Consider the following 11,420-nt stretch of genomic DNA (forward strand, 5'->3'; position numbering starts at 1 on the left):
TCGTTTCCTAGCATAGGATTCCTCTTCCTTCAGATATGTATCGTCTGTTGAAGCTCGCGAGTAGTACTCGATGGGCTGCTCATCCGGATAACCCATGTATTGTTTCTCGACGTTCTTCCCAGAGGCCCGCCTGTAGACCATGGGCTGGCTCTCATTGCCTGCGCTTTCATCCAGGGACCGTTTCCCAGATCGAGCGGGCGGCGTCGGCGGTAGTCCATGGGCGCTGTATGAAGGGAGGTCCGACCTAGGGCTGATGACCGGTGACTGGTCCATCATCAACGGCTTGCGGAACATGATGCTGGTATCAATGGATGGCAGAGAGGACGTGGAGGACTGGCTCGGGCGTTGGTGACGTGACATTGGCCCGTACGAAGACGTCGTAGAAAATGCCAGGGAGGGCCGTCTGTCTTCATGAGCGGATGGGGGTCTTCCATACGAGTGCCCTGGTAGCCCATAGGTCGACGCACTGGATGGCGCGTGGTAGGAACCACCGTGGTGTCCCTGGGGGTATGGCGGGTGTGCCGGAGAGACGGGAGTCGACAGCGGCGCAATGGGAGGCTGGCAAGACCCGTAGCCGCCTTGTCCGAAAGACAACATACCCCTTGAAAGCTGGGCGGCAGCTATAGGTGATGGCCCGTACTCAACTCCAGACATCCGCCGTCCGTAGGGTGCCCGGTCCATGCTGGAATTACTTGCAGACCGGGCCCGATACACATCGGCGGGAGACTGGGTCCTCCGTTGCCTGGCCAGCTCATCCTGCTGTGCCTGCTCGAACTCGTCGTTGTTGCTGGTCTTGCCCTCACGTCGTCGCATGCGAACATCTCTCCGAATCCGCACGCGGCAGCCCTGTTCTGCTATGGTGCGGCTCAACGCGGTGCTTTCCGCCAGGCCGGGGAACTTCTTTGCGCTGAAGACATGGAACTTCTGGGACTTGATGCCCAGCACGTGGTTGAAACATTCATCCTCCTCGAGGACCTCTGGGTTGGCTGTCGGGTCGGGCAGGTCGAAATCCCCGCGCTCCTTCCTCTGCTCGTACAGCTCAAAGGATAGTCGGTACGGTCCTTCGTGGCGGACAGATAAGTCGGGGAAGAGGAAATATCCAGCGGGGTCGGGGCGGTCGAGGTAGGCACATCCCGAGACGGGCATGCCCGTCAAAACGGGCGGCGAAGTGGCTGCTGGGGTCTGCACCCGGCCGTGGGCGATTGGGCGTGCATTTTCGAGCGAAACATACAGGAAGAAGAATGCATTATAATCAAACGTGACATCTTTGGCCGTGTGGGGATTTTCGCCTTCGTAGATGTGCAACTGCACAATCGGGGGTGGATCGACCGGCCGACGATCCGCGGAGGCTAGATCACAAGTCAGTCTCGACAACGCTCCGCTTCATTGGAGATGGGAAGAGCATTACACTTCGGTCCAGAGCCGCATGCTCTAGCACGCTCAGGCTGCTGAAGTACTCGCAGAACGTAATGAAGGGTTTTACCACTGGCGGTCCTGCGTGAGACACGGCCCCAGGACTCGTCACTGATGGTGGTGGTAGTGGCCATCATGGCGGCAGGGCTAGGGTGTCATGAGCATTCATGTCTTCGGCGGCAGGACGACGAGGACTTACGAGCAATCGAGGCCAAGAACTATGCGGCCTCGAACGACAACAAGTTGGGCGTCCCGGGCTGTCGGGTCGCCGTAGACAATTGTGATGTTTTAATTCAACTGAAAGAAATGTGGCATCGACTATGGGCAATGGACAAACCCGAAACTGTGGAAGAGAAACGAAGAGGCAACGAGACCGACCACCTGGTTGGGTTGGGGTGAAGGTTAAAGGATGAACGACGGTGATTTGATTTGATTGATTGAATTGGGACCCGAAGCGCTGGCTTTCGGTGTTATGAGAGTCGAGGGATGGACCCGGCAAGTGGGAAGGGTGGGCTCGGGCGGTTATACGAAATGCCTCACAACTGGCCGACGCAAAGACAGGCCAGAAACGGCCCCTAGCGAGTTTTCGGTGCCGTCGTCGTGATGTTTGGTTGTCCACACCGTCGCTTCTCTCGAGAATGTTGTTGTCAGCCAACAAGTTAGCAGATGGGAACGAGGGTAATAAAAATAAAAGTAGCGCCTGATTGTTCAGTCGATCGAGAGGATGAGGAAAGGAGAGGAAGGAGTCGCTCTCCCACGAATGGAGGAAGATTGGGGGGCACTTCCCAAGGGATACATACATACATATGATGGGCCCTGGTGTGGGTGGAGCAAATGGGGGCAGATTGGGACCCATGATTGTTGCATGGGTCTTTTTGGGGTCTTCTCCCGGCCGGTGTACGACCCGCCCACACTGCATCAATGTCGATGGCTGGCTCGTTACTGGCTGGGTGTCCAGCCAGTGCCCACAGACCCTCGCTCCATCTACCAGACGCAAGGATGTATCTTGCACCGAGTTGTTTTGCTCACAATCCCAGATCGCTGGGCTCCAAGCGGGCAAGCGTCCAAAAGTCGACATTCCCAGGAACCAGAGTCCCAGGACTGAGAGGAAACGCTTGCTTGTTGCTTGCGTGCTTTCTCATCCACAACGCTGGAGACTACCTCACTACCCAAGTTTCTTTCCAACGGCACTCTGCGTTACATCCACATCTCTGGCACCACCAGAAAGCCCCGTAGCGCCCGTTGTCCACCAAAACAAATCTGCGCAATAGCGTCGTGTCCCCTCCCCAAGGTTTGCACACAAGTCAGGCACCCAAACACGAGTACATGATGCTCTAGCGTTTCTGCATACCCGATGGAGGTGCCCTTGCGTGCCAGCACACCCAAAGGAGGTACCTTGAGCCTGCTAGAGGTAAAAGTCTCGCCAAGCTTCTCGAGTTTCCTTCCCTTGGGGAGGGGGGCTTGGGGGCCTGGTTCAACTGGAAGACCCACAAGGCCTGCCTGAAATACCCGAGTGGAGTTAGCGGAATCCAGCTCGTCACCAATCACACGTTCATTCCAAAGGCCACGCCCGGAGCGAACCCAGTCGGTCGGTGCAAGCGATTGACCACCCAGTCCTGGGCTCCATTTCGGCACCGTCTTGCTTTGGCTATGAATCTATGGTTGCAGTGGGAAAATAACCGTACCAACCCTGGTCAAACACCAGATCCACCAGTGACTCCAGAAGGCCTTATTACCGAAGACGCACTGTGGATTGTTCTGGGAAGCTAGGCTATACCCGGATGATTAGGGCCGCGGCAAATGACGCGCAACAAATCCGGGCTATCAAAGGCCAGGCTAGGTTGGGTTTTGTACCGCTATCATTACGATTACCTACTTCTTTAGTTCTTGATCGTCCGCCGTCATTTTGATTCATGGTTCAGTTCTGGAATCACATCCGAGAATGCTGCGGGGCCAGAAACCAGACTTGAATTGATGCAGTTGCAATGCGAGTCTCGACGCGATAGTACCAAGGATAATGAGGTGAACACGGCGCTCTACATGAGTTGGGACGGCCAATCATATCAGGTACCAACCCAGTGCCTGTCTGGTGTGTGTCTGCATCCAACCGGCATTTCCTCTGCCATGCTCCTGGTTTTGGGGCGTCGTTGCAACGCTGACCGCTCATCGCGGGACCGCACCGCCATCGTAGAACTTAAGATAGAAACTAGACGCCGCCAGTTGGATTTCGAGCATGATTCTGACGTCTGGGTGGCGCAAACTACTTACGAACTGGCAGCCCGAAAACCGTGACGGCGGGCGCGCTGTCTACAAACTCAATTCCGCCCGTCTGGGGATGGTCAGAAGTCTAAACGATAGCACAAGAAATCGCGTACAGTGCTAGCTATTGTCACTGGCACGACGGTTATCATCTCGTGTTACTCAACACAAAACAAATCTCGCTAGTAAGTTGGCTTCACCACAATTGTTGTCCCACGTGGTTTATACATTCTCGGCTTCCGGGCTGTCTTATGGCTTGCTTCTGATGGACTCTAGCTTCAACCACATGTTCGTTGACGACAATTGAAACAAATCCATGATGATATCTCCCTTCGCTAAGTGATCCCCACACACCTGGTCACAGCCACGGGCGTCGCGTGATGCCACTGTAGAATCGCACTAAAAAAAGTGCAATTTATCCAAGGGTGCTTGGTGCGCGGCGGTTATTAGAGTGTGAAAACGGGACTAGTAACCGCACGCAAAGTCAATCTTGAAATGCGGCGGCCAAAGCACATCTCTACGTACTAGCTCAGCTTCGTCTAGCTGCGCACTGAACACTTCGGAATGGCATCACTTCATGTGAGGCTATCCCAGCAAGCAGAAAAGCGACACGAGATATCTCCCCATTCTCATGGATGGCGCGGTCGCCCAGTACAATTTGCCTTCCGATACAGCCGGCCAAGAGTCTATTCCCCAAGTGGGTGTGCCTGCCCCCGATCCAGGTTCTGCATTTGTGGTTGCTTGCTTGGTGCATGTGCAGACAGACGACCGCGCCCAGCCTCCACACCACACACTTTGACCTGCATACTATAAGGCCTGTCGCGGCATCTCGAAGAACGCATGTGCATTGTCATCGTATTGTTGCTACTAGCCAACTGCATCCAGGCCATAATAGTTGACGAGGGTCCCGTCAATGGACCAACATGGAACATTGCCAGGCAGGCTGATTGGCCAGATCCTGGAATTGTCCGGAGATACCATCGCGATGTATTCTCGATACTGGCTTCCAATAGCTGGAATAACCTGAATTTGATGGCCGCGAAAACGCAATGTAACGTGATGACTCAGGCGGACAAAAAGGCAAAGCCGCCCACCACACTCTGGTGACGGACATACCATGTGTATAGTCAAGGTAGCAACTACTCTCTCTCCACGAAGTCGGAATTTGGATCATTAGGCAAGGTTGGTTTGCTCACCTGGCACCGACCGACCGACCGACCGACCGACCTGGTCCTAGTGGTGGTGTCCTGAGTAAGACAAACTCCAGATGGATGGTTGATCCCTTTTCAACACAGCCCCCCCACAATGATGGATCACCGTGATCGACGACCCTACCCGCGCGTGAGGATCCGCAACCAACCGACTGCTTCACTACCGTTCCAGCTTCGGTGGCGTTGGTTCAACATCGAAGGAACACTTGCTCATCATCAGTATCCGCATGCTCTCTACAGCGTATCCGCCTCCATGGCCTGATATCAGCTCAGAGGTGCTCTTTCACGAGCAAGATGGCTTGCTTGTCGGTCAATTACTAAACATGGACGATGCACTATGTTGTCAGCGGGTCCCAACGAATTCACCCTTGCTGTGAATCAAGCTTCTCTTCGGCCCAGAAAAACAGACCCGTGATACTGGGTGATGAAGTTTCCAGCCCTCTGGTTGTGTCTAGGAACTCAACTTTGCCACTGCTCGACGGAGTCACCAAGAAACTCTGTCGAAGATGAAATGGCATGATTGTGAGTTTCTTCGGCGCCCTTTAGAGTTTCGAAACTCGTGGCATTTTGAGTATTGACAGGCGCCACGGTTTGGTCTGTGGTCAACAGAAAGAAGCTCAAGAGTAAGCAACACACTAACTAATCACACCTGGCGAGTTATGTGCGTCAACTCTGCATACACCCCGAAGATCACCTGCATCCAGGGGCGGATATAAGGAGACATATACATCCGAACCGCTGGCGAAAGTCTCCAGCTTAGCTAGATGCTTCGTATCTCAGATCTCCCAGAGGATTTGGGTCCTTCGACGTGTGATGCTTCTGCCGAGTGACTTGACTTAAGCAGACTAATATTAGGATATCCCTGTTTGAGGGTTTGTGTGTGCTGTTCTACTGATGGCCGCACAACAGTACGGCTAAACTCTAACGACAACCCGAGGTGTTATGATACATCAAGCTTCGCTGCGCTCTCAGAGCTCTTTCCCCCAAGCTGTCCAGTGCCATGATGCTGGAGATCGGATTTGGAATATAGTAAACTACCGGATGCTTTCTAGGTTATTACCAAGGAACTGAGGATCTCCGATTTCCCAGGTTTCTCTTTTTTTTCCCGGGAAACCGGGATTTGACGCCACAGCACCCATGTATGCAATGAATGGTCAAGGCCACGGCATCAGAAAGTAAAGCTATGGCACGAAACTCGATTCGGATGACCAGATACGAGCACTAGAGACTGGCCTGCCTGTTTGGGTACCTTGTTGCAACCATGGCTGATATCAAGCTTTCGTCCGGCTAGTTCGTGTCCGCAGCTTGCAACTAATTGATGCTGGAGTTTTTGCCCTGGCGCACCGGCATGACTCGACGATGTTGATGACGACAAGTTGATGTAGTTGGGTGAGTGGCGGTTGACTATATACTAGTTAGTTAGATCTAACGCTGTCGTAGGCTCGGGGGCCAGTCGGTTCCGTCAACGACCCCGTCCGTTCTCGCGAGATTTCGCCAAATCATCAGGGTACAGCCATCAAGACAATGGATTGATAATAATTATACGGTTACCCCATAGACAGGCATACTCAACCGCAAGACATCATAGACGGTACCATGCTTCTCAACACTAAACCCCCAGAAATGGAGAAGCGCCCAACCAGACTCTTGGTTATTGTCTAACGCCTCCACAACGCCTCGATAAATCTTACCACTGGTGAGTAGTGGTACGTTCTCACATGCTCTCCACTCGCTTCTTCTTGCCCTGTTCTGTTCGGTCGGGCGGGCACACAACGGGATCGGGTCGGTTGCTCAGCGGTCCGTCGCACTTGTGTGACGCGATTATCACTGCCCCGGCTGCTAGCTAGCTTACCTACCGAGACAAGCCGGTCGTCGCCTCTATCCTCGGCCAAACATCCTAGAAGCCAGGGTGGGCGTTGTTTGTCATCTGGGGTGGTTGGTTCTGTCGTGTGGTCGCTTCTGACGTCCCTAATTATGCTCTTATACACTCAGAATGATGCATTGCATATGAGTATTGGAAAACAACATGGCGAGCTTTAAAATAGTGGCCAATGATGCATTCCGGAGCTCGTGTTTTCCTGCAACCGCCCCTGGAGATCGATAAGCTGAGCATTAGTGGCCTAAACAAGACAGCGAAGACCAAGCTTTTACGTTATGTTGAGCACTCCGTGGATATCGAGCAGAAACGACTCGATACAATAGGAAATTACCAATATGAGGAGCCGATTGTCATGTGCAGGGAGGGGAAGCATGGCCATGCCCGTACGAATCACACGACATCCAGTAGGGCATGCCCCTAAATCGACTACAACTCACGATGACATACCTATTGCGAAAGCAGTCTTCGCCAGGTCGACGTCTCTGGCTCTTGAAGACGAAACTGCTTTCTGTTTTGGGAAGACTGAAAAGTAGACTATCCGACCGAAAAATGGATAAGAGCTCCTCCAGACAGGTTAACCACCAGAATGTTGCTAACCAAGGTGCTCCTCAACCCCAGATAGATCTCCCGTTCACGGCATTGGCCGTAGTGAAATTCGCTCTGCCTCTCTCTTCACTACGCCTGCAATCTGCACTAAATGCTTCGCATAGCCCTATTTCCTTTCTCGACATTTCTTCTGGATGTCGTCTTCACATTGCCTATGCTTCGCCTTCTCTTTCCCTAAAAACTCACACCTTTTATCTGATAAGTGAGCTGAACCGAAATAACTCTGATGCCCAGTCGATGCAAAGAGCATGGACACACCGTCTATCGTGTCCCGCCTCCCCGGCGCCCCCTCGCGTCTGAGATAGATGAATGACCTGCACCGAGCCGCCGAGATCAAGCATGCACGGGGATGATGCCATGTGGTCGCTAGGATCCATTCCGACCGGAAACACAAGCCGCCCCTTGCTATAGAAACGAGTGGCACGAAGATGGATGCAGTGAAACATTGATGCCGACCAATCTTCCCTTGCTGCTGCTGCTGCTCCTCTCGATTCTTTGCCCTAAGATGTGGCGCCTGTCACTACCCGTCACGGGCTGGCGGTTTGGAACGTTTCCGTGACACGGAGATGCATGTTACCAAGCCGGAATTTCGATTGGGGATTGGTTGCTTGGTGGTGACGGTGTTCTATTGTTGGTAAGAACGGTTGTCTTGCATACTTGGTCTGTTCCGGAGCTGTGACAACGGTCTAAGATGAATCATATCCGATTAGAGAGCGACCTGGTCACCAGAATCAAATGTAATCCATGTCTTGCGTGACATATTAAGCGACTGCTGAGGTTTTGTCTCAAACTTGATCGAGTTACCGAGACGTCGGAAGATACTAAACAAGCGGCTTCTAGACGATTCTGCATGTAAAACGAGAGGCGCCGGTACTTTTCACGGACGCACAAGCTCATTATCGTTGAGTATCATCTATCGTCTTCCCAAGGGCGTCTTCTCCGATCCATTGGTAACCAGAAGCCATCATAGAGCGCACCCAACGTGCAGAAGTCAGCCCCTGACCAACCTCGGCAGACGGGCACCGCCTCTGACGCCTTTGGTTTCAAAGCATTCTACATGCTCTCGCTGATGGGACTCGTCATTGGGCCTCACATATCCTCTACACTGGCAGTAGAGTTGGAGCCCTAAACACCCACTCCACCCCCCGAGCCAATAAAACCCCTCCACGCACCATGATACCCATTACTAAGGCGCCATAATCACCCATACCAGCGCTTTTTAGACGGCAAATGGAGACCCAGTGACTACAGCTCCACCCTGTGCAGACTGCGCAGTAGCTGTTGTACTACCTGCTCGGCCACGAGTCAGTAAGGGCTCGAAGTTCTGGGTAGAACGAAGACCTACCAGCTCCTGGATCCAATGCCACCCCAGCTCAAGGGGTTCAAACCCGGGCCCCAGAGTATTCCATGGGCAAACAGAGGTCCTACCTGGGTGGTATCCAAGGCTGCATTGGCAACACTCGTGTAGCCACGCCCTGTATTGTTCCTTCGAAGCACCAAAGAAGTGGCCGACGCCATTGGCTGCGATATTGAGATGGAAGACGGGGTCCTCAAAGACGATAGGCCATCTTAGTCCCTGAACCCAAGGGTGGTTAGGGTCGGGGCTGAAGAGGTTGGCCATGCTGAGATGGAAGCCAGGGTTCTCCAGGATGGTCGACCAATTTTGTCCGTATTCTGGAGTGCCTCTGTCTTTCTTATCCGACACATGATTGAGCAGGTTCTCGATGTCTTTCTTCGCGATGTTGAGGAGCAATCCGGGGTCCTCGAAGATGCTCGACCACTTGGGTCCATATTCAGGGAAGTCGTTGTCGCTTTGGTCTGCTTCAGATTGGAGAAATTCGCAACATCTCTACCAGCGATGTTGAGGTGGAGTCTAGGATCTTCGAATATCGTTGGCCATCGTAGCTCAGGAGCGCCTGGTCTCTGCTCGGCCGTAATGTGCGTCAGCCACAGCAAGAAAAGGACAGCGATGTGTGTAGGTTCCTGGTGAAGAATTTCAGAAGTTGATGTGATGGGAAAGAGAAAGAAAGGTGTGTTTGATTCTTTGCTGTGTTTATGTGTTATTCATTGGAGCCTCAGATCAAGGCTGCCTATCAGGCCTTTCCATTTGTCTGCGGCCTTGTGACATAATTGATCCGACATTTACAGATGATACTCTAGCTGCTTTCACGAGTAACCATTGTGATTTCCCTTGTGTTGAATCCTGTGATATATTTAATGTTGTAACAGGAGACTTTCATCGAGCAACTACACGCCTCATGATCATGATCATCGAAGTCGCCGGCTTCTGTAAACTAATTCATTATTTTGAAATCATCACAGTGGAGGGCCTCCCATAGTATTTACTCCATACCAATTTGTGAATATTTCTTTTACAACAGTAATTCATCTTGCCTAGTTTTGCTGTAATCTTCATTCTATGAAGTGCCACAATCCCCGAATCCCTTGGCCCCGAGAGGTTCGTCCAGAAATACACGCCTTCATGAACTAAAAGACACAGGGAAAAGTATAGCATATTTTCAGTCGAGATTATGTAAAGCAAGCTACATTTGTTCAGACGGGAATACCTCGATATGCGCTAGTATCCCATAATATGTGTAGTTGCAAGTTTGATTACATTGAGCATCAAGACTGAGAATACTCGCAGCTACTGGCCTAATGCCATATGTATGAGACACATTAGAATGGAATGGAAAGGAAAGCAACATGATGAAAATTGCCACAAACCCGAAATGAAAGGAGACCAAAGTTAACCAAAATACCATCCTATCCCGCCGAAAGCGACACGCCCACGGCCAGTTTTTACAATCTATCCACGCCCTTGCCTCGTGTATTTCCCGTCATCCTATCAGTTGCGAAGTTTAACATAACTATCGTCCCACCCAACCAGGCTTGTCCAGGTCGCCCGAGGATTTTATGACTGCCTGGTGGGCATCTTAGGTTGAGGGATGCCTTCTCGAGCTCCTCGCATGGAAAGCTGACGGGAAGCATAGAGCACATTCTGATGCCGTTGGTGGATTTAAAAGGTAGCTCAGGTGTCCTTGGTGAGCTGTATAGGGTATGAATGAGCAGCCAGACATTCCACGTATAGAGTAAACCGATGCGAGTTGGAAAGGTGAAAGCTCTACTGTTGTTCCGAGAGGTAGATATGGACATCGTGGCCGAACGATACTCCTGAGCTGTCTGTCTTTTGGGTGTTAGTTGCGCTGTGTGGTCTATACGAGTAGCCATATCCATATTGCACCGCAACGGATATAATCGCGGCCCGTTGCTTCTCTGCCAAAGCTGAAGGCAAAATACTAGATTTTTGTAGCAATACAAAGAAGATGAGCCCATCATGTGATGGATTGGACGTGTTGATGCATACGATTTGTCAGTTGAGGCCATATTAAGGGTGGCATGTGCTTCGCAAAGTCATTTCTCGTGGATACGCAAGCGGAGGTTGTTATATCTTCAAGTAATGCTGGAAAGAAACAAGGTAAAGAACTGAGTCTCCCCCATCACCACAGATACCTATGGCAAGCTGTTTTGAACGTGACTAAGAGTTGATTGGTTGACGGACCAGCATGCAAGGGACGAGTTCCCTTCTAAGCCTAGACTGCGTAGAAACCACCAAGGCATCCAGCTGACGGCAGGAATGTTACAACGATCAACAGCACCCCGTAAGCATATAGGAGTACTGTCTCATACATTGCACTGCTGATATTGCTGGCATCTTGGGCCATCCTGGAGCATTGAAAAATATGCAAGCATCGCTGAGAATCCGATCCCAATCAACCGTTCCTGCCTGGTCAGCGTGAGGACAGTGGGTTCATCCCAAATCGTCCGAATCTTTTCTTTTTCCTGCTTTACATTACGAGCTATGAGATAATCTGAATTTCTTCTTCCTTATGTGGAAACTGACGCTCCCCAGAAAGCAAGTATTCATGCATGCTTTGGTTATTGCAAAGCGTAACGAAACACCATAGATACCATCCCAATGTCTGTACACCTCTGGAAAGTTTATGACATAAAGCCTATATTGGCAAGCTTCAAGCTCGAAGCTACGCAAC

General features: G+C 51.6%; 2 protein-coding genes across 2 annotated transcripts; both read right to left on the reverse strand.

Moving 5' to 3' along the window:
- Positions 1–663: 663 nt before the first annotated feature.
- BCR38DRAFT_342620 (velvet factor-domain-containing protein) lies at positions 664–1,547 on the reverse strand (the record flags this gene model as incomplete). Its single annotated transcript, XM_040855960.1, has 2 exons — positions 664–1,349; positions 1,409–1,547. Coding segments are annotated over 2 exons (825 nt in total), but the record flags the coding sequence as incomplete, so codon positions are not given.
- A 7,040-nt stretch (positions 1,548–8,587) lies between these two features.
- BCR38DRAFT_485243 (uncharacterized protein) lies at positions 8,588–11,093 on the reverse strand (the record flags this gene model as incomplete). The annotated part of the gene is made up of 3 exons (XM_040863854.1): positions 8,588–8,658; positions 8,797–9,179; positions 11,059–11,093. 3 exons carry the CDS (start codon positions 11,091–11,093, stop codon positions 8,588–8,590), a joined length of 489 nt encoding a protein of 162 aa, XP_040715520.1.
- Between the last annotated feature and the right edge of the window lie 327 nt (positions 11,094–11,420).

Source organism: Pseudomassariella vexata, assembly GCF_002105095.1.
Source record: "Pseudomassariella vexata strain CBS 129021 chromosome Unknown BCR38scaffold_7, whole genome shotgun sequence".
NCBI lineage: Eukaryota > Fungi > Ascomycota > Sordariomycetes > Amphisphaeriales > Pseudomassariaceae > Pseudomassariella > Pseudomassariella vexata.